The following is a 24,356-nucleotide window of genomic DNA, read 5'->3' as shown; positions in this document are numbered from 1 at the left end:
TCGGGCTGAGCTGAGGTTAGATTGTGCGGAGTATTATCCGCCTGTCCTCTCGCCGTCACAATAGTCACTCGGAGAACAGGTACGTGGAGGGACGCGTGCCTTCCCCGAGCTCGTATCCGTTTAACGCGAACGGGGAAAATCCATGGAGACGCTTCACGTCGACCGGCGGAGCGTCGCTGCGGCTCAAGTGTAGACACGAAACCGTGTGAAGGAGTCCGAACAGGTACCATGGGAGGCTGCGCTGGACGGACACTGTCACACCGGGGCTGTGGACTCCTCTGCGCTCGGGTGGACTCTAACTTAGGTGTCGTTTTGAGGCGTTTCGTGTAATTTAGCCGCTAATTATCTGTGCATTTGGTCATGTCGTCCACGTTCAACACGTTGCCTGAGAGCGAAGCTGGAGCAGGTCACTGGTTCACTACATCCACAGTTTAGGTAAGCATTTTCTGTTGCGTGCAATGGAGCAAAGAAAAAAAATCTATCATGTCACGGCACTGTCGTTCACACATCACAGCTTGCAATGGATGGTCATGATGTTGCAGAGATGATGGTTAGAGTTCTATTATATGTCATGCAGGTTGCCATGTGTTGTATTTGTATGGGTGTTTGTTGGTTAGCAGCTGTTGTCACAAGGTTTGTCCATCTTATGTATGCAGCATCACACAATTAATGGAATAATAATGTATAAGAAGAAGTCCACACTGGCCTAATATGCATTCGCATGGATGACAGATTGACTGGCAACCCCCCTGATTGTGTAGCCTGTAAGACACACAGTAAGTCTTTTAGTTAATGCTTTTCTATTTTGTGTTGTTTAGCCTATAAAAAAAAAAGCTGAAGTCAGTTGCCTAGAGGGTTTTCTAGTATCAAATTCTAGTATGTGCCAATATGCCAAATTTGAGTATTCATTGTTTCATATTATCCACTCCTGCCAGCTCGACAGTTTTCAACACTTGACACCACAGACAAAATCTCCAAAGCACTCAAGAAGTATTGATCTTGGAGACGCAGCTTTACTTTCTGATCCCAAAAATTTAAATTCAAATGTTGTGTCTGATCATGTGAAGCACCTTTGAGCAAGGCACTCAAACCCCTGTCAGTCCCTCAGTGGTCAGCAGCAGATGGCTGTGCTTTGCATTGGCTGCCTCTGAGGAAACTGATGAATGCGGAGGAGGAAAAGAAGCATGCAAACACTATCTGATCACTTTTCTGTGTTGTGGTGCTTCTCTCATGTTACTGTCATGCTTCCATTGTGGAGTGCTGATGTGAGGCGTGTCCAATTATGTTACTGTGGGATGCAGTTTGTTAAGCAACCTCTTTCATTTGCATACAGTACAAGCGCTGCTGTTGACTGAATAAGGAATTTAACTCGCAGCACTGCACCAGACGTTTCACAACAAAAGAGGACTGCTAACAACACAATTAACTGTCACTTGAGAAAGCAGCTAATGAAATAATGCCTGGCGGTTTGCACTTGTCATTAAAAAAAAAAAAGTGTGGAAAAAGTGGCTTGTAAAGACTGAAGAGATATATTTCCAGAGCTGTGTACAGCAGACAGGAAGTATTCATTTGTGCAGATGGTTGGACTAATTGAGTCAGACTTCTTCGGACAAGACTTGAGCAAGCTGCTGGTAGTGTGATTGGTGGAATCATACCCAAACATGTTTGCCACAGATGCACCAAAGCAGATGGTTAGCGATGCAAACAGACATCACGAGGCACTATCATCATTCATGTGTCTGCGGTGTGAGTGGAGGTGATATGCTACATGCAGACTTTTGCTGACACCATTTGGCTGATGACGCTCATCGTGTGGAAGTCTATGTTGCATCCATCTACTCGGGTTAGAAGTCCACGAGTGGTGTTTGGATTCTGCCTGTCTGAAATCATCCATGGCACTGTGATCAGAGTCTTGATGCAGCTGGACAGTGGCTGCTTTGTTTTTGAATGAGATAAGAGTTGGCCCAGGGCAGCAGTGTCAGCCCCTGTGATGGACACTTAGACAGCGAGTGGGGAGGACAATATGTGTGCGCATGGAGTGCAAAGTCATTACCATGCTGCAAGTGAAAGATAAGGAGATCTGTCAGATTCACTGCAGGAAATGCTGCAGGCATTTTCGACTAGTTCTAAAAGTGCCTAAATTATTGCTACATGCGTTTGCATTAAATGCACCCTGAAGTACACAGATCTATGTTTTATATATGTCCATACTGGAGCATGTGCTGTGATTCTTTGATATCTTTAGTATCTGTAATGTGCCATAACAGCAACAGTAGAGGATTATTCACCATTTTCCTACACTGGGATGTAAAAGCAGCATGCTACACAGTGTTTATTGTGGCCCGTATTCCTGTTTTGAATGTGGAAAAGACTACTTTGTATTTGTGTGTTTGATTGGCTGAAAGCATTTTTCCATCATTCTATTTCCATTCTGATTATACTTTCATAAGCTTTTTCGGTCAACAAAAACCTGTAATTTCAGTGAAGTAGAAATCCTGTTTGACAGGAAATGATGTTGTTTTTCATCAGAAATATTGTGAGGCATACATTCCATGCCAATGAGATATTTAACCCCCACAAATTGCCTCTGCTATTAAAGCCTCCCAGATGGTCTTAGCAGCACTGCAGATGAAGTGGAAGAAGGCTGTAAAGGGGAAATGAGCATTCAGACATCCTTTCAAATGGAAGAATGTAAAGGGTTTGCGGTCAGTTTATTGTGGGTGTGAACTCCAACACACCATCCTTCTCATAAACCTCTGTGTCTTTTTTTGTTTGTTTGTTTTTTTTTAAGGAAAGAACTTTAGAGAAACCTTTAAGAATTTAGTTTTACAGCTTGAATGTCAGAATACCAGGGTTGGTACATTGGCCAGTTTATTTCATGTACTCTATGTATGTTTTGATAGAAAGTTTTGCTGGTAAGTATTTGCAGAAGCTATAGTAAAAAAAAATATGTTTAATGCAGTTATTTTTCTAGATTTCACTGACACTTAAATGCATCCTGCTCACTACATATCTTGGATACACCAATCTAACTTTTTTAATGTAGTTTCTAATGGCTAAATAAATGACCGAAGCTGTTTAAATGTGAACCTGTCAGGTCTGATGGACATCAGACCAGTTTAAAATTGGTGATTACGTTCTGTAATTCCTCTAGTACAAGATTTTTGATGCAGACATGGATGTTTGGAGGATTCAAAAATTAAATAAATATAAATAAATGTAAGATGCAATAAACTGTACTTACTGTAACATACACAGGTAATGTTAATATCACTCCCTGTCCATTTTGCAGTGTAAATATCAAGCTGTCAGTCATCGCTGGTAGACAAACAACGTAGTGGTGACCCTGCTTCAGACCTAGATTCGCAAGTCAGCACTTGAATTTTTCCTTTACTAAAAATCGAGTGGCTTCCAGTGAAATTGATGTTTTTTTTTTTTTTTTTTCTAAGAAACAAACTTAATGGATCTCTATCAGAAATGTGTTTTTGGAATTTTAATGCCTGTGTTCCAGACAGTACAGTGGATAAAAGGAATTCAAAAAATCCATCAAATATCCCACCTGGACTCTTTCCAGCTCATATATTGTGGTTTATGGTTCAAAGTCCTATATAGCTTACAAATACAATATTATCACAGATACACATACATGTCAACTTATATGGAATTTCTATACATTTTGTAGATTTTACTGCCGTTTAAATTGCTCACAGGCATATGCATAAAATCATACGGATTACAAAAAATAAAAAAAATTAAACAGTCACATGCGTGGTAGCAGTTTTGTCTGGTGGTCTGCTTTAGCCATCAGCAGATTGTGTTTGCTGTGAAGTTGCAAAGCGTAACTTCAACACTAACTAGACTTGGAACAGGATTTAGGATGCACAAACATTGTCATCTGTGGCAGATTCTCTGTCTGATGTATATCCCTCTGATGCAGTTTCAGTTTAAAATGTACCTTTGTATCGTACACACCAGACGTTGCCACCTTGATGTCTCACACACAGACTGTTAGTTTGTGCATTCTTCGTTTTTTGCCAGTGTGAGGATGCCGCTGACCATTGATTTTTGTGGACTAAGTTAATGAAGTATTGTTATTTTGAATCCTACAGATTTTATATAAATTTTACTTATTTTTCCCATTGGGTTATACAGAAGTATCCATAGTAGTTGGTATGTATGACTACAAAAACCAATGTAGTTCTCCCTTTAACATACATAGATCTGCAAATCACTTGTGTTAGTGTGTCCAGCACATTGAATCTGTTTTGTCTTGTTGTCCGTACATTTTATCATGTCAAAGTTTTCGTAGTATCCCATTTTATTCATTAAAAGTAAGACAAAGAAATTGAAAAATTCCAACCAATCCCTGGTTGTATAGAGAAATGAAATGCATAAAGTGAAGCCTGAAAAAGGTGATTACAGATCAGTGCTACAAGAAACAAATATTGATCTGCTTTGAATGTAGTTCCTCGCAGATTTTCTGACATTGCTGTTCAAAAGTTAATTTGTTTCCAATCATTATATTTGAAATATTTATATTATCTTGATTCTTAGCAGGAAGGCTTAGACAATTATGACTTATCTGTCTTCTTATTTATTTTTCCTCCCTCCTGAAGGATGATGCCCCCTGGTCAAACCCGCTTGGTCTCACCCCTGTTTCCTCACCCCGTCTCCAGAGTTGAAACGCCTCACCCGCAGCCTGAGCGCTCCTGAGCACTCCCCCTGCCAGCCTCCTTGTTTGGCTGCCTGGCTGACATCCCAGAGAGGTGATGCGGCGGTTTGTCTACTGCAAGGTGGTGTTGACCACGTCTTTAGTGTGGGTGCTGGTGGACGTGTTCCTGCTGCTGTACTTCAGTGAGTGCAACAAATGCGATGATAGAAAGGACCGCTCGCTGCTCCCTGCCCTCCGAGGTGAGTCCACAATAGCGCTGCTGCACGTTTCATTTACAGAAGAGATCTGACGAGACCTTAAGTTTCACAGGCGATGAACTAACCCACAGGCTGGCTTGATTGATTGATTGAAGTCTGGTTTTCCCATGTTCTGTCTCCTTATTGTTAACTGTGCTATATTTGTCAGTTTTTAGACTTTTCCATCAAAATGTTCTGTTCCTTTTTGTTAAAAGGATATTGAAGGGACACACCGTTGCAGGACTTGATATTAAATCTCAGAGGGAGTTAAAATGTTTGTTTATGGATTTCAATGGCTTCAGCAGTGATTTAAGAGGAATAATTGAGCAAAGACACTCAAGTCTAGTTATATTTGTGTTGAGACGAAAAGAGTTAGCCCAAAGCAATTTTTGAGTCTGTAATATGTTTTTAGTTTAATTTTAACTGCAACATAACCTTCAAACACATTTGAGGCACTTTAAATAGAAGCACTGGATTATCTATAATCAAGCTCAGGGACAAAGTGTGGGGTTTTGCATGTCTTTGTCAATGACGCCACAAACTACATTTCTGCACAGAAAACGACCACATTTTCCACGAGTTTTGAAATGCTGGTTGTTTTTCTATCGTCAGCACATATGCTTGTCTAATTTTCTTCTATGGTAGCAATATCACTGTATTTGTTTGCAGCTTGATTGATTTCTGAGATTTTTTTTCTATATTGCCACAAAATGAAAAAGTCGTTTTGACAGAAATAAACAGAATCATGAAATTCACTGGGGTGGATAACCTACCTCATGTTTGTAGTTTCTACAAATAGATTGTAATATATTGTAGAATTGTACTGAAACCCAGAGCACTCTGAGGCCTGCACTGTTGAAGAAAACGGGGAGACATGTTTTAGCTTTTAGGAATCACGATTCTTTTCATAAAATATTACCCAATTAAAACAAATGGATAAACAAAGAATTCATACCAATAATTTCTTATTGCCAAACAGTGAGCTTGGAATGTGTTTTACAAACCATCTTAAGAAAAGAGCTTTGGCAATTGTAACTTAAGACCAGTGAATCTGATAGCTCCATTTTGTGATCAAGCTCATAGTTTATGGTAAATTCTCTTTTTTGTTTAGGGTCTGCATTTTTGATGTTATAGAATTTACCTGTTGTTCAGCAATAGTTAAAGTTAGTGCTTAAGTATGTAAACTGTATTCAAAGCATTCCATCAATTCACCCCAGTATAACAAAATCATTATCTGTCACAAATCCTATGAACACAAACGTTTATATACAAAAATCAGGGGGGAAAAAATTAAAATTAGTAGTTGACTGTATTGTAAAACAATGTAAGATTTGTATTTAAAGATATGATAAAAGTGTAATTTACTGTTATGATACTTAGACTTTAGTGAATTTTGATATAGTGAATCTTTATCTCTGACTCGAATCTCAAATAGGGCCGACAATGATATTATTAATTCACCTTTTTAAGTTTAAAATAATGTCTCTGTGGGCGTGTGTGTGTATGAGTGTGCTCCTGAAATCAATGCAAAACACTTCCTCTTTAGCAGAGTTCATTTCCTCACATGCCCTCAAGTAAGCAGGTTTCTAAGAGGCTTACTAATCTCCTTTGCTTTTAAGGTTAGAATGAGGCAGGGCTGCCAGCTACTCTAGCTGATTACCATACAAAAGTCGAATGTTACATCGGAGTTACTGCGCTCTTAAGATACATAAGTTACATCTGAGGATTTGCTAAATATATGAACAGTGTTTTAAGGTTATTTTCAGACAGACGGGTTTTAGTGGCACTGCAGCTGTTTCAAGTTTTTACCTGGTTCAGTGTTATCTTATTTATTCAAATGACATGACTTCACATGTGCAGAATCACTTTGTTCTTTATTCGGATCCCCATTAGATTCCACAAAGCGGTCACTTGTCGTCCCTTGGGCCCACATAAAAATGCCAACAGTAAAATCTCATTGATCAAAAACAAAAGGAAAGGTACCGCAAGCCAAATACGAAAATCAGAAAGTAGGCAGAATAACTCATTTTGAACCCTATTGTGATTTAACTGTATGAAAATGTTCTTTGCATTGCATTAATGGTAATGCCAGATCATATTAAAGCAGCTGTCATGCACATACTGCTTTAAATAGTCCAAATGTCACAGAATTTTGAAACTGGATTACTTCAAGGTGCATTCTTGATTTCTGACAACTAGAGATAGAAAATCATAATACAATGATGGATGCACAACTTGAAAAATATTAATAGCATACGTTGTGTCTCTGACCACTTGATGAATCCACACCAAATATTTAATCTGATTTTAGTACTTGTTTGGTCTCCATGAACGCCTGAGAGAATCTACTGCTGTGTGACATTCAGGCTGGTAGTGAGTTTTTTACCCCACTGCATCCAGTGTTGATAGGGGGTCAGTGATCCCACATCACTCATTACCAGGTGGGCATTGACCCTTTAAAGAAGGCCTTACATTCCTAATAAGAGCAGGTACACTTTAGCTTACGTCAGTTCTTTCCACTTTAACCGCAATGAACTTTATGGCCAGTCACTCCTGTTTACTATGTTTATATAAGACTTGTGTTTCCCTGACATGCTAAGGTAATTTTCATTAACTGAGCATCAAATGCCTTACAACCCATGGCAGTCTGTGTAGTTAAACATTTCCCAGTCCCAACCCGAGATAACCCTGATGGTGTCATTATCTGACTTAATTTCTCAGCCATTAGAAAGCTCTCTGTGGACCCACAGAAGTTATGATGCAACAGTTTTAGCAGGCTGAGTAGTTCCCCACGTGAGTGAACCGACCCTCATGTAAAGTGAGTGGAATCTACCTTGCACTACTACTGTTTGTATTTCTGGCTGAGTTAACCATCTGTTACACTGCACTGGGTTTTGTGGCGATCCACCCTGATGTGGCTGCAGCACAGACCCTGTGAGCTCTGATGACACATGTGCAGTTGTTCATCCAGTGCAACTGTTTTTCCATAGCAGTTTTTCCATTTATGAAGTGAAAAGCGTGGCTGAGTAACTTCTGATTATGACACTTGCTTGCACTAGGAGACTGCTGGAGTTTTGTAGATAAAATAAATCTGCCATAATAATCCAGTCTATAAAATAGAGTGTGATGATTTAAGTGGCTGTTGTGGAAGCTGATAACATTTACTGAAAAATCTTTGAGTAGATTTCATTTTTTTGTAATGTTAGTTCATCTATATTTGAAAATAAATGTTTTAACGGTTTATAAATTATGTATTTGGGCATTTTCTTTATGTTCAACATTATTAAGTAAAATAAATACTGTTTGTGTTGACAGCCTGGCAGATGCACTACACTGGAGACAAAAAAGGGATTGTTGTTTTTATTTTGTAACTGCAGTATTAGTCACACAAAGAGGCTGAGAATCACAAGGCAAAGCTGTGTGTCACGTGATGTTTTGGATATGTAGTGCTGTAAATGATTTCCTGTTTCCTATGTGTTGCACTCTTTCTCTCTCTTTTTTCTCACTGCAGTTTATGTCAAAGTTAAATACTGAAATTAAACATACATTCAGATTTTTTCATCCCTAATATGTTAAATTTGGATATTTTTAACTTTGACTTTTTCTGCAGTTTTACTCCCTTGGAGGCGTTGAAGCATGACCATTAAAGTAATTGACAACCAGGAGACAATATTGATAATAGTGAGATCAAAATGACACCAACATTTATGACAGCCATTATTTATGGAAGGAATTTCAGGAAATAATTGTTCTTTGGTTCTAATGTCTCTGTCCATTTGTGGAACAGATGGCTGCAAGTTAATAGTATTCTGATTTAAATGTGATACAGCATGGGTGAATTATTATTGTAATGACACAACGGACCCAGGTGGGGAGAGCTCTGCTATGACACCTAGGAGTGCTTCGTGAAGTGCTACTTTTAGTAAAAATGTTTTTTTTTAAAAAAGTCTTATTTTTCACAGTGAATTATGTGTTTACAAAGTTGTCTCCCGAACAGAAGAAGCATAGCATGTTCACGGTTTTCATACCTCTACAGATTTTACATTTAAATACATTTAAACAGATTTTCTGGTCCCATTTGCCTTGAATCTTTGTTCTTTGTGTGAACAAAGTTGCTCACTTGGTTGTCATATAGGATGACAGTATGGTGCAGTTAGACTTATAGTGCACTTTAGAGCAGTGAGGTAGTACTCTGCATGGTGGGTGTTCCTGGTCTGCTGTGGATTTGTGTTGAAGAGCAACCTCTCAGATCTATAATGTAATGCCAGCTGTGTCAGACTTGCAGGCAGGAAGAAGAGGAGCCAACGTATGGAGGAATAAGAATAGATTGAGCCTAAGAAGGAGCCTCCAGCTGTGCACCACTACACAGATCTTTTTCTAAGTAAATGAGAATGGAAATAGCTTGGGGAAAGCTATGTGATGAAAAGCTCAGTGCAAAATCTGGATGCAGATCACCGTTCACCTTGACATGAAGAATCCTGAACTTGCTAACAGTCCAACTGAGGCAGGCTTGATGACAAACGTTTTAATAGTAAAATATAATATAGAGTAGACTCACATGTAGCGCTTCTTGCAGAAGTCTAAAATTGCTCATTTATTTCTAATTTCCAGAATTATTAGCTTATTTATGAAATAATGGACCGTTAGACAAGACTTCATTTGTGTTCAGCACTAAAACATATTTGTATGGTTGTAAGGTGTGGTGATCCACAAGGAAATTACATATTTTGTTGATTTTTGAAGTGAAAGCAGTAAATACAATCTGAAAGCCTTTACTAAAATGCTAATGCACAGTTTTTATTTTATGGATATTAAAAAAAAGCGAAGAAAAACAATAATTGTGGCCTGCAAACATTTAGGCACCGTTCAATGTGTTTATTCTCAAAACTTCATTGAATCCTCAGGCCTTAATTTTCTCATTAGAACTTGAAAAGCAGGTTAAGAACTGTCATTAGGGATTGTCAGCTAATAACAATACAGAGACTGAGAAATTGTCTGACTATTCAAATGTTCTCTGCTCCTCTATGGAACTCAGAGGGTCTGAAATGAAGCTACTTGATGCCTACAGAGCAGGGGAAGGCTATAAAAAGATAACACTTCCAGTTCACAGTTTCCACTCTCTAAAATGTCATTAAGAAATGGCAGTTAAGGGGTACTGCAGAAATCAGGACAAGATCTGAAGGAACAAGAAAACCGTCAGATAAGTCTGAAAGTCTGCTGGTAGAAAGGCAAAGCAAAACCCACTTATGACTGCAAAGGATCTGCAGGAAAGTTTCACTGGCACAGAATTGATGAGGACCTGTTCAATTCTCTAGCGTTGTTGCACAAACATGGTCCACATGGAACGAAACCTTACCTGCAACTTCAGCACAAAAATCAACATCTGAAGTTGAGCTAAATTGAGCTTTTTGAGAAAAAAAAAAACACCAAGAAGAAGGAAAGAAGCATCAGTGGGTAAATTTAATGTTGGGGTTGTGTGGCAGCCAGTGGCAGAGAAAACACAGATGAAGGGACAATGGATTTCTCTTAACATCAAATCCTGAATGTAGTAGAAATGCAGGCTGGCTTCTACAACAGGACAATGATCCAAACCATGCCTCAGACTTCACTATAAGCTATTTTAAGAAATGCAAGCTTAAGTTTGCGGCGTGACCCTCACAGTCCTGACTTAAACATTAGTGAAAATCTGCAGGTAGATGTTTAACATGGGGCACATACAAGACAGTGTAAAACATGCCTCAGATCTTGAAATGAGTCGACTCATTTGCTGCACAGGTTTCACTTCAAAAATCAAGCAAACACGCAATTTGCTCAGGGGTATCCAAACTTTTGTGTACAGCTGTGTTAGTGATAGCGTCTCAGAAGACTCATTACCTGTGAAGGTGAGGGGAACCTTTTCCTGTTATATCTCGGGATAAAGCTGCAGGCAGGGATATTGAATAAAGCTGATTGACCCAAGGACAGGCAGAGCCTCCATTTCCTTCCCAGATGATCGCGATCATCTTTTATAATGACTGTTCTGTGTCAGGAGGAGAATGTGGCAGGCTTGGGGGGAAAAAACAACTGTCTTTTCCAAGCCTCCTCTGATCTGTATGTTGCTGAACAAAACCTTATTTTCTATATTCTAGCTTTTATATGATGAAAATTGCTTATTATAAGTCATGTAGGCTTAATGACGTACCTAAAGTGTTAATTTGAGAACTAGCACAGACATTTATAAATAATTTCTTTGATTCTTTGACACTTTTGTTTATGTTTGGACCTTGAACTTGCAATCTTTTTGTCGTTTTGTTTTGATATATTTTGAATTCAATGTGATTGGCACAGCTGTGTTAGAATGAGATCAGTAATGTAAGTGGCTGAGAATAACTTTATTGATCACCATGTCTTCTGATCTATACTCTACTTACCCCAGCCTCTTTGCACTTTGCACTGCTGCACATACAGAGACCAAAATAGTAAATGTGCACAGAGATGCACGCAGAGTCAATGAGAGATACTATTAAGCCAAAAGCATCAGCCACTAATGCTGGTGATAGAGGAACAGTCGTGTGGTCGCTAAAGTGTCCGTTTAGTCTAATTATTCCAATAATTGTTTAGATATTTCAATCTGAAAGTAGTCGACTGATCGAAACTGCAACCCTGAGAGTGTGACTACAAAGCTGAGGTATGAACAGTTAACAGGAAAAGAATATTAGTTGGAGACAACAGCTCTAGTATCATATCCAGTCCCTCTCCAGTCGTTGATTAAACTGTAAAAAACTCATCTCTGTGTATCTAAGGTAGATATTTAGATTTTTTTCATGAAAATAACCTGCCTTAAAATAGCTTAAATGTAATTTCCACTTGTTTACCCCCACTGCAGCTGAGCACACAAGCTCACCCCTGCAAACAACTCCTCGAAAACTACTGTGTGCTGCACAGTAGGAAGAATTACCTAGCCATACATGTTAAAACAGGCAAGCGATCCTGAAGAATAATGATGTGGAGTCCCATTCTGCATATAGACAGGGTTAATTCCTTAAGCGTTTTACATATTAAACTCTGAAAGTCTGAATCTGTGTCTTTGAGACTGTCATTGATTCTCTGCAGTTTCAAGGTGGAAATACTCAGCCATGATGTTGATTTCTTATTTCGCTCATGATGTGCCGTCTAGCATATTAAAAACACCATATGAACATGTTAACAAGATGAAAAATAGACAATGTAAAACAGCAGGTTAATTTTTACAAGTTCATACTACGTTAAATGCAAATCCTATTACTGGAGGAATTGCTGTTGCAATCCTCAGTAACATTCCACTCACTTGTTTTTTTCTTTTTCTTTTTTTTTTTTAACATAGCTGCCTTATTGCCATTCAACATAGAAACCCTTTCCAGGCGTCACAACGTTCAGCTCATTGAGAACATTGTTATTTTTCCTGCTCATATCTCTCATATGTTTCAAACTACTCAACGTATGCTCTCATTTTCTTTTTCTTTATTCAAATAAACTGATGTAACATTCTGAGGTCAGAGTAGGTGACGCCTCATGCGTGAACCGTTCGACCCAGGCGTAACAGAGCAGTTACCATCACCATGGCAACCTTTAATTGCAGGTGGGCACACACAGCTAATTCAGATGAGCTGATCAGACTGCTTCTCTGATCTCTGCCGTGTTTACCAAACCCTTGATTACCATTTCTGTGAAACTCCTGCTACAGATCTTACATTACCTTCAAGGAAGACTGTGTTACATTTATAAACATTTTAACATTTTCAAATGTAATTGATTTGTTATTTAATCTTTGAGTGTTGACCTGGCATTTGAGACTCGCTTCTCATATTCTAGTCTGAGCCAGTCGCCACTCTTGACTGATGTGACACACGGACGATATGTTATATTACAGATATATTATAATGTTTCATGACAGATCCTTTGACTAATTGTGCACACCCATTCTCACAATCACAAGCGTGTCTTTTAGCTCTCTCATAGACAGAGTCCAGTCCATTAACCATCACAACTAAATGCCTCACCCTAACCTTACCCTAATTTTAATCTGAGGTATGTAGGATTTATTTAAAAAATAAGAAAAAACATTAGCTGACAGCAGGCTTCATGAGCTATTTACATGAAGACATGACAGTCCTTACAAGACTTAAAACCGAACTGGTGTTTTCCTCCTATATCCATGACTTAAATGTCACCTCAACTCCTTTTCCATACACGTAGGACTTAACCTTACACGGATGAGTCTCATTTCAACACCTGCCATTGTTTATATCATATTTTGCCCCCTTTATCCCTTTCTTATTTTTCCCAACTCCTCAATTCCCTTCAGCATGTTGCTCATGTAAAGTTAAACCAGCAGTGCAGTTTAGCTCCCAGGTAAATACAAAGCAATACAGTTCAGCCTCCAGCTTTTCAGTGCAGTTTGGCTCCCATCCATAAAGCAATACAGCTCACTATCAGCTTTGCTGGTGGCAATTTCACACTTTCTTCAGAAACGCAAACCGGCATTAATGGTTTGCTCGATGATCTCCTTGAGTGAGATGATTTCAGACCTCGTGTTTATCCATATATTCACACTGATGGATTGGAGTCTGGCTGGAACGGGCTGCAGATGTGTTTTGATGGACACTTTGCTCAATCATCCAGCTCAACTGTCGAGCTGTGCCCATCACGATGTAAGCTGTTGTCCAAATGGAGAGTGTCAGCAGCACCATTAAGAAAAGAGCAGGATCATTTGAGGTTAAACAACCAGCCGATACCAGCCCGTCCCCACGAAGGGTGGCAGGGAATCCTCTTAACTGGAGGCCATGCAGCTAATGTGAACTGTGTCCCCCTTTCATTGAAATCACTGCCTCTGTTCTAAGAGATTACTAGAGAGAGAGAGAGAGGGAGAGAGACAAAGATCTTAAACACACACACACACACAACATGTATTAACACAGACAGGCTCACACGCAAACTATATACTGTATATAATTAATACATATTAATCTCAATGTTCTGTTGATGTTTAAATTACTATTATTGTATCGTAGAATTGAATTGAGAGAGCGAGAGAGAACAAAGTCATAAATCCATGCTGGGTTATTTCCCTGGCTCTGTGCAGCAGCTGCAGTAGCAATGCTGACATGCCGATCTTTTGCAGGCACTTGACTGTAGGCGCATATAGCAAAGAAATCAGTAGCAGTCATTTAGCCTTTTTTTTTCATTTATTAATATATTCTCCTAAATCTCTGAACTCAAAACCTCCTAATACATTAAATTAAAATTAAATATAGCCACCAGACTCTGCAGTGCTTAATACCCAGTCAGCCTAAGCCAGTGCAACCAGGAGAGAGCTTAAGCAGAGTGCCTACGCTGTCTGTGTTAAAGGTTTTTCACTGTTTCATGCTTGCTGATGTTTGAGGAAACATATTTTTCCTAGCTTTTAATAGTGTGACCTCACACACCATCGCATTTTCTGTATGTGCAGTATTATTATAAATGTGTATGACATCCTGTTCATATGTGCAAACCCTCCATACATGCTGTCAGTACATGAATCTTTGTAATATACATACAGTAAAGCTGGTTTTGTATATGCACATTGATCTGGAAAATTGTGTTTTTATGCTCTGGCTTTTCGCTAGTATAAAAATGACACTTTACAGAGCAGGGAGAAGTGGAGCAAGTATGCTTTGCTGCATCCTCTTCGGCCTGAAAAGATCACTAACAGACCCTTTTTGTGTTGTTTTCTGATCCACAAATATTTGTATGTACAGCGGGCTTCCTTGCATTATGCAGTTTGATGCTACTTTCTTTTCGTAACCGTTATTCCCTCTATTGTCGGTTATGTTACAGCAGTGATATCTCGGAGCCATGAGGGTCCGGGTGAGATGGGCAAGGCAGTAAACATCCCCAAGGACGACCAGGAGAAAATGAAGGAGCTCTTTAAGATTAACCAGTTCAATCTGATGGCCAGTGACATGATTGCACTCAACAGAAGTCTGCCAGATGTGAGGTTGGATGGGTGCGTACGCTTGAGTGTCTGCCAGATGAATGCTGTGAATCACACTGCTGTACTGACCCCTTAACACCTACAGAATCAAATATGTACTTGGACAAAGACTTTCACACATACACACACACTCATGTCTACCCTCCAACCAACCGCCGTAACACAGTCCTCACTCTGTGCTGCCTGTAAATTTCAATACCTTTGATACCCATCACACGTTTTAGAGGACCACGTTTTTTTGTCGTTTTTTTTAATCAAAAAGCTGTCATTTCTGCTGATACTTTCTGCTTTTTGGTTCTTTCTTTCTTCATGTTTTTAGGGTTTTTCACCCATTTATTTGTGCAGACTTCACATTGATTTCTTTAGACACTGTCTCAGTATTCAGACTAATGTGCTAAATGGCTCAGCAAGGCGAGAGTCTTTCTTTCGTCAAACTGTCTCACCAGGGTTGCTAAAGTAAGGAAAGTTATTCTGACAATTAAAATAAAAGTTAAACCGTTGAGTCCATTACTGATGCTAATAACTGCTCCCATTATGAAAAGACATCTAATTATGTGCACTGTTTCAGTGCCGAATCCTTGAGATCCATCAAGTTGTGTACATTCGGCCTGATTTCGGAATGGGAGTAGGGTTTCGTTACTGTCATTCATGATCTATTTGAGCACTCTGTATGGAACACGAGCACATTCATTTAAGGCTGCTGATATGCAGACATTTGCCTCGCGTGGAGACAATATCCAAGTGATTCATGTTTAAATATTCCAGTTGAGTTCTCCACAGCACTTTCATTAAGTGGATGCCAAAGTGTCTACTTGTAACATGAGAAATGGGCCACAAGATTATCTTTTTTATGCACCTACATTCTTCACTTTTTATGTGCTGTTTTTGCCTAGACCAAGAAAATAACACTTCCACATTTTCTGCCATGTGGTAAAAAATGGGAAAATCTAAAAATCATTTTGACTACATAGTGCGAAAGAAGACCTATATTAGAGGAAAAAGTGAACATTCAGCTGATTTCCACTCCTAGTTTCTCTGTCCATTATGGCTCCATCATTCTCTCAGGATAAATAATACAGCAGCTTTATTACAGAACACAGCTTAGCCTTGCAAAATTTCACCAGCTGTGCAGTGAAAATTATCCAGAACCATGCAGAATTGCCAGTCGCTGCCTCTGAAGGGCAATAACATTTTGTCTTGAAGGCAGCCTCCTGGCCTAGTTGTGTCAGTCAGTGCTGTCATGTTGAATAGACAGAACTGAACTAGCAATGCTGTCTGCTCCGGTGGCTTTTTTCACCTTCCTCTACCCCTCCCGTTGCCGTACAGGCTGCTTTCGCTGTCCACCTACTCCTCCGTAATGTAGCTAATTCTTTATTCAGCAGCGTCTCAAGTTTGCCACGTTCTCACCCTTTGACTTTGACAGACATCACTTCAAGCCAAGGATGTGCTGACATAGCTGTCAACACTGGTTTTACTTTTTCTACTTTCTTTGGAGATATTTGTCAGTGAATCTCCCGTGACAATGTTTTTGCACTGACGGCAGCATTGGATAGCAGCAGGACACTCCAATTCTCTTCTCAGACAGCTTTTCATACAAAATAATGAGCTGCATTTTGAAACCAACACCATAGTTTTAGACCAACACATTTAGACGGAGTATATGCAATCATACCTAGGTTTAAGCAGAAGTATGCATGGCTAGAGTAGATATTAGATTAGTCACAATTACATTTAGTTTAGCTGCTACCAGTGATATTTTGTTCATCGGCTTTTGTAAAATGAGTTATTCATTTAGTCAATAAAATAAAAAAAAAATTACAAATAGTTACAAATAATCATCACTTGGCCTTTACTTACAACATATATATTAAATTTACGATTCTTCACTATTTTTAACATTTGAGAAGCTTTAACTTGTGATGTTTAAGAATTTATTTGAGTAAATTGTTCATTTATGACTGTTGATTCAACAGCAAATCAACTATTTGTTTTATTTGTTACATCGAGATCAATGCATGAATCTGTTACTGAATAGGTGGAATGCAAATATATATTCAAGACAAACCCAGAAGGTTACAGATACGTACACAAAAATAGGAAGAAAAATTCTGCTTTGCAAAATGTTTAATTTTTTCGTCATCAATATTTGCCACTGAAAAGGAAAAAGTGCTGTTCAGAAGTCATGGATATACATCCCAAGTAGATTTCAGAACCACAAATCTCCACAGTTTGGTGGAACAACTTTCCTCTGTTCAGTTTTGTGTCACTGATTTCTTTTTCTCGCCTGTTGCTTTGTCAGCTGTAAGACCAAGGTGTACTCAGATGACCTGCCCAACACCAGCATTGTAATCGTGTTTCACAACGAGGCGTGGAGCACCCTCCTGCGGACTGTCCACAGCGTCATCAACCGTTCTCCCAGACACTTGCTGGTGGAGGTTGTGCTGGTCGACGATGCCAGTGAGCGAGGTGAGAAGTCCACACTGTGGCAGTTCACAAAATGGACCGCATGTGATATCTGACAGTTGTAACTGTAGTCTAGCATATGGGACGTGCACACATCGGAAGAGAATCGACGTGGGACACAAAACTCAAAAAAAAGATCATCAGCTTGGTAGTTGAATAAAAAACATCATGTAGCTTCTACTACAACAGAAAGAATCTCTGGAATCAATATTTACTATTTGGAACAGCTGATGATAAATACCTAAACTGGGATATAGGACTGCAGCTAACAGTTTTTAAAAAAAATAATCTTCCAATAACTTTTTTAGATTGTGACAGTGATAAATATGGTAGAATAGCTATCACAAAAACAATTTTAGGCAATACCAAAGTTGTTTTTGTTTCTGTCTATGCAGCCAATACTTCAGAATTACACTTCAGAATCAGAATTTCTTTAATTCTATAAGTTCAAAGTTCACTTTGTCTCCCATGGGAGAAATTTGTCTTAGACAAAGCAAGACATCGAGCTGCACTGCAACACAATAAAACAGAACACATGCTATTAAAAAATACATCATAAATACATGACATATAATAAATAAATACATGACATATGATAAATAAGTTAAGATAAGTAAAAAAAATAAATAAATAAATAAAATAAATAAGCAGACTAAAATACACACATTCCCCCATACATACATGTAGCACCTCCCCAATTACCTCCCTTTGCTAGCTGCACCTAGCCGCTCATTAATGAGCCTGACTGAGACGGGGATAAAAGAGTTTTTAAAATGTTTGAGCCTGCACAGCAGGACTCTGTACCTCCTGCCTGAATTCAAAACAACATCCCTGCATTCAGATCCAGTACTCCTAAAACCTACAAAAAGACATGCTTAGTGAAGTGTTGAGCAATCAAGAGTCAAATCATATTGATGAGAAACAGGACCTTTTCTAATATTGCAAAATCTTTGTCAGGTTGTCAGGTTTGGTTCTGGTATGTTATAGTTACTTTTCATCTCAATGTTGAAGGAATCATGGAATATTCCTGCAAATTTCACCAAAACATTCCTGTATTTAAACAGGTCAGCCATTACTCTATACATTTTCTCCACCGTTTGGAGAGGAACATTGACAACAGACACACAGCATTTAAAGATGGATAAAAAACGAGTCCTGCCTTTTTCTTTTATCTCTCCTTGAGATCTTAACTAATTCCCTATCCAGATCCTCTTAGTAACTTGTAAAGTTACAACTGATAAGGTAAGAGGAGAGGAGATAAGCCTTTTTTAATCCCACAGCGGGAAATTTACAATGTTAGAGCAGCAAAAGGGATAGCGCGAACATGTAGGCAACATCAGCATATAATACAAATGAACAAAAATATACATAAGTGCTGATACTTTGCAAATGGTACAGATTCCTCTGGATGTACAAAATAACAATATTGCGCATATTATTGGTTTAAATACATAATAAACAGGTTTTCAGAGTTTTTGTTATCTTGTGCTGTCTACAAGTTCTCATCTGGTAGTATGTAATATCCATCAAAAAGACTTAAATATCGCTAATATCAACTACTATGCCTCAGATTTACCTTTAGATGATGACCTCGAGAAATCCAGTTCATCAAATAGCTTGCTCTAAATTTGTCATGAGGATTCACTATAGCCCTGGAAAGCCTGCCAGGTTCTCATCATATTTTACGCTCCTTACCCTCTTTGAATACACACAATGAGGGAATACCCAGAGATCAGTAGTTTTTGACGTTTGGTGCCGTCTGCCTTCCTTTTTTTCCCGCTGCTTTTGTTAAATAATATTACTGGATTAAACATTAACGTTTCTCCGAAATATTGAACAGGCACCAGCTTTTGATCCCTGCTATATATGCTTGTAGTATTATAAGAAAGATAAGTGGTATATACCAATAAAAAATGTATTGATTACAAACCAGACTTATTGTCAATAAATGCCTCCACAATTTCTATCCATATCTTTCCAAATGGTCATATTATTTGTAAAGAACACTTTGAAATATACAAGCTCAGATTTTTTTTGGTATTTGTTCATGTTTTGCCAACAAAACTGTTCCTGATAGGCCACAGAGTTGTAGCCGTGAAAGTACACAATGTAAAATATGGGGTTTTAGTGCACAGAAGTTCTAAAACATGGAAGTTTCACAGAAATCCTCAAACCGGCAAAGAATCTCTTCACAGTCATCACAGTTTCAAGGTGGGCACCCAAGATTAGTGTCACCAATTCAGTATCTCACCCCATGTGAAATGCAGACACAATCTGTTCTGCGTTTCCTGAGTTGTGGTGTTGCATAATCACAAGAAAAGTGTTTTTGCAGAACATTTTGATGTCACAGTAAAGTTGACCTTTGACCTTTTGCATCTAAATCTTTTTTCATGATAGAAATTAGCGTGATTTTTGTCAGAATTCAATAAATTATAAATTATTGAACAATAGCCAAAAATAGGTTTTTGAGGTTACAGTGATCTTGACATTTAACTATTAAAAATCTACTCAGTTAATTTTGGAGTCCAAGAGGATCTTTGTGCCAAATGTAATAAAATTCCCTCAAGGTGATCCTGACAAAGGGACAGACATATGAATGGAATAATATGATGCCTCTGGGCTCAGCTGTCGTCGGTGCAGATGCATAAAAACAAGTTTCATTATCAGTTATATTCCTAATTAATAGAGAAATCATTTTATTGTTTTTAGATTTCAGAAAAAAAAGCCAACCATAGTAACAGTGTAATAGAAATAGGAACATTGCAGTTTTACATTTGTCCACACAACATCCTCAAAAATGACACTTAGCTTAGAACAGAAAATTTTAGTAATTTTTATGTAATTTTTTTAATGTATTTTTTGACCAGGTTTAAAACAGTGCTTTCCAATCAAGGCTCATTATGTGATTTTAGTCCAACACACTTTCCATCAAGTTCAGTGAATACCTCACAATCCTCTAGCAGTCTGGACTAATTCGTACGCAGTGCTGGTTCTGTAAATGAGCAACACACAAAGCTGGCCAGACTGATCCACACAACACTGTTTCAGCATGTTCTGTGCATGTTTGTGGTAGTGCAGAAAACGGGGGAAGGCAGGGGGAAGGTAGATGCAGCAGGGGGCAGTGGGCTGGAGGGACAGTAAATCTGACACATGCAACTACCATTGACCAGTGAATAGACCAGCTCAGCTCAGTTGAATTATCTGCAGATAGACAAGTGCTGGATTGTCTGCTGCTTCGTTTCAGAGTTCCTGAAGAAGAAGCTGGAGAACTATGTTCGGACTCTGGAGGTCCCAGTGAGGATCCTGAGGATGGAGCAGCGTTCAGGTCTCATCAGAGCCAGGCTCAGAGGGGCGGCTGCCACTACAGGACAAGTCATCACCTTCCTGGACGCTCATTGCGAGTGTACTGTTGGTTGGCTGGAGCCTCTGCTGGCCCGCATCAAAGAGGACAGGTAGGAGCCGAAGTGGACCTCACTGAGCGCTTTGAATTCAATGTTGATATTGATACAGATATTGAAGGTACTAATATGAAATAATGAGCATATTCTGCTCTTCAGGAGCAATGCACTACAATCCTGCAAAGCTTCTCAATGTCAGCCAATTTAATCTTCTGCCTAGTGAGTCCTATAACATGATTTATTAATATTGCTGTTATCACATTTCACCCAAGTTGCATCATTGGGTCCTTGAGCCAAAGCTCTGTCTGAATTTTGATGGGACAGCAAACTGTTTGTTATGAATACACTGCTTGAGCCTGACGCTGCTGATAGGAAACGATAATCATTCTGCTTCCACTGCAGCCTCTAAGGAAACACTAGCTTCAGTTACTGTAACTCTATTGTTGTATTAAATCTACCACCGATGCTAGTAGATGCCAGCAGAGTCCAGATTAAATTGGACTCACCCCATGTTTAGGAACAAACATGGGGTGAGTGAGTAAGACATGTTTTTTTGTGTTTACTGTGGATGTGCTCTCCAACTCGCACAATTATTAAACAAGTTGTCTTTACAGTGATATAGTGTTTACTAAGTTTATGTTATTTATCAGGATTAAAATATTATTTCAGGCATTTGTTCGCTTTAGAGATACTTCTCATAGAAAACAAAGTGCATCTACTGTATGTGTGAGTGTGACATGAATGGGTGGATGGATTGATAACGACCCTCCACTGATCCATATCTTATTTGAGGTCAGACACATTCATTTTCCCTCAGGAAGAAATTGGTATCATATGACTTGGAATATTATATTATGGAGCCATTTCACTTTTACTGAATGTTGGTGTACGTGTATCGATGTCTTAAAGTCTGAGCCACAGTGATGAGATGGTGCATGGCTGTTTGTTGTAACTGCAGGTAGCTTTTTTAAATCCCAAGAAGTGCTCATTGAAAACAGGTTCATGGCACACTATTCATATTTTTTCCCCAATGCTTGTATATACACTCCTGAAAAAAATTTTAAGACCGGGGGAAAAATTAAAAGTATCCACATTTTGCGTTGGTGGATCATATCCAGGTTGTACGTAGAGCTTCAAAATGCGAAAAGAAGAAACAGGAGCAAGAAACAAACCTGAGAGTATGTAGTTTATTGAAGACTGCATTTAAACTCAAACAGGATGTTCTTCAGCTGATCAGAAGTTTGAGGCCATAGCCTTTAAAAAGCAGAATCTGTGCAAAAATCTGGCTTTCATGTCATTTTCTGTCAGGTATTCACACTGTCATAACCTCCTGAAGGCAATAAGGCTTTCTGTCTTTGAACATGGTAGGATTGTTGAGCTGCACAAGCAGAGCCTCCCGCAACATGCCACAACTGCAGAGGTTGGACGCAGTAACACAGTCACTTTAAATTTCTTCAAAGATCCTGAGGGTTATGGGACAAAAAAGGCCAAATGATAAACTCCAAAAATTTCACCTGCGCTGAGCAATGGGCTGTCCGTGAAGACACAGGCCGACCCTCCACCCAAATTAAGGCCCTTACTGATGCGGACTGCAGCCCACTAACTATAAGGCAACATCTGTAAAAGAAGGGCTTCAAGAACAAAAATCAAAGGCCACGTCTTCTCCTACAGAAGAAACCTGCCCATTTGGACCTTGCAAGAAGCACCAAACATAGGACATTGAAAGGTGGCAGAAAGTTTGATTCTCTGACGAGAAAAAATTTAAACTCAACGGTCCTGATGGTTTCCAACGTTACTGGCATGACAAAGAGATCCCACTGGAGATGTTTTCTCTGTGACACAGTGTAGGGGGTTCCATCATGATCTGGGGTGCTATTTTCCTCTCATAGAACAATGGAGCTGCAGGTAGTGCACTGGTGTCAAATGGCGGTGGGTCCACTCACTACCGAGTCCTTTCTTGACACTATTAGTTCTGTTTTGGATTGTTTTTACGCTATGGTCTTAAACTTTTAATCAGCAGATGAACATCCTGTTTGAGTTTAAATGCAGTTTTCAATAAATCGCCTACTCTTTGTTTTTCGTCTTGCTCCTGTTTCTTCTTTTTGCATTTTGAAGCTCTACTTACAACCTGGTTATGATCCACCAACGCAAAATGTGATTACTTGCAATTTTTTCTCCGGTCTTAAGATTTTGCTCAGGAGTGTACCGTTTCACAGATGTTAAAATCATGTGCAAATAAAAGTGTTTGATGCAGAAACTGTAAACCACCAAGGTAAAAAGTGGGCACTTCAAATTTAATTTTCATTTTGTTATTACGGTGCACTTGAAATGATTGATTCGGACATGAGCATTTTGTTCAATATTACAATGTTACCATATAATTATGATGCATTTACACTGAAATTCAATAAACAATAGCACTGAATGATGCCCAGTCCTAAAACAAAGGCAAGAAAATGTGCTTTTTACAGCAGTTAGAATCAGTCATGCTTTTTGACCTTTGCAGTGGTTATATGGTTTATAAAAAAAGACAGATACATCACTTTACATTTAAATTTCGTTTTGTCCATGGCCTCCCAGTGAGGAAGTGCATGTATTTAACTTGCAGACAGTAATTGTATTATTATATCTGTGTTCATGATGGCCAGTGTAGTTATGAAGTTAAACGGGTGCTTTGAAACTGTTTTGATAACAAAACTGCTTTTTCTTTTTTTATTTTTTAGCTTTCAGGACATTAAAACAAAAGAATGCCAAGAGGATGCAGCTTTTTTTTGGTCAATCGCTAAATAGTTTGTGTCATTTAATCAATCAAAAAAGACAAATATTTGCTGTCTTCCACTAGATTAAACAACATGACAATACACAGAAAGATGCTTTTGTCACAATCAAAAATAGAATATTAATTGATCAATTGAAAATTAAACTTTTAACTGATTGCAGCTCATTGTGATTAATGAAAAAAAAAATCTGCAGAACAGTCAATAATGAAATGAATAATTGGATGCAGGCATATTTTGTTTAGACTTGGCTGGATTATTCAGGTAGGGATGTTAGTATTGTGAAAATAATAATACACCACCAGTACATTTGTTGAATCATCATCATGTTTAACATTTACCAAAAGCTTAACACGGCCTTCATCAAGTTTATCTCGATCTTACACCTTGTGTCTTCCAGGACAGCAGTGGTGTGTCCTATCATAGATGTCATCAGTGATGAGACGTTTGAATACATGGCAGGCTCTGATATGACTTACGGTGGATTCAACTGGAAACTAAATTTCCGATGGTACCCGGTTCCCCAGCGGGAGATGGATCGACGCAAAGGGGACAGAACACTGCCTGTCAGGTACTCAAAGAAAATATTTCTTCTTCTGTGGAAGATAAATTTAGATTATCTTCAGGGAACTGTGTGTCTGACTTTCCACCTGGGTGATGTCTTTTCATTAAGAATAAAGAGAGAGGAGGTCAGATTATACAACAAAAAATTAAAGACATTTTTGTAAGTTCAAGCTAATGTTGATTTTTTGGTGCTGGCAGCAGGTTACAGAGAAAACAATGATAGGTGTTTTTTTTATTTTTTTTTTAAACAAGAAC

General features: G+C 38.7%; 1 protein-coding gene across 6 annotated transcripts in view; it reads left to right on the top strand.

Annotated features, from left to right (window-relative positions):
* The window catches only part of galnt13 (UDP-N-acetyl-alpha-D-galactosamine:polypeptide N-acetylgalactosaminyltransferase 13), a 43,516-nt gene continuing 19,160 nt past the window's right edge, over nt 1-24,356 (top strand). For 2 of the 6 annotated variants that reach the window (XM_035951502.2, XM_035951499.2), the window contains exons 1-6: nt 3-435; nt 4,617-4,911; nt 14,743-14,911; nt 17,199-17,365; nt 20,607-20,814; nt 23,938-24,108. In XM_035951502.2, the coding sequence (XP_035807395.1) occupies nt 4,770-4,911; nt 14,743-14,911; nt 17,199-17,365; nt 20,607-20,814; nt 23,938-24,108 (857 nt within the window). In that variant the 5' untranslated portion in view covers nt 3-435; nt 4,617-4,769. Of the gene's footprint in view, nt 436-4,616; nt 4,912-14,742; nt 14,912-17,198; nt 17,366-20,606; nt 20,815-23,937; nt 24,109-24,356 lie in introns of all 6 variants that reach the window. The other 4 variants (XM_035951501.2, XM_035951500.2, XM_035951503.2 and 1 more) reach the window with 4 other exon arrangements.

Source organism: Amphiprion ocellaris, chromosome 11 (assembly GCF_022539595.1).
Source record: "Amphiprion ocellaris isolate individual 3 ecotype Okinawa chromosome 11, ASM2253959v1, whole genome shotgun sequence".
In the NCBI taxonomy this organism is placed as follows: Eukaryota; Metazoa; Chordata; class Actinopteri; family Pomacentridae; genus Amphiprion; species Amphiprion ocellaris.
This window is presented reverse-complemented; position numbering and strand designations above follow the sequence as displayed.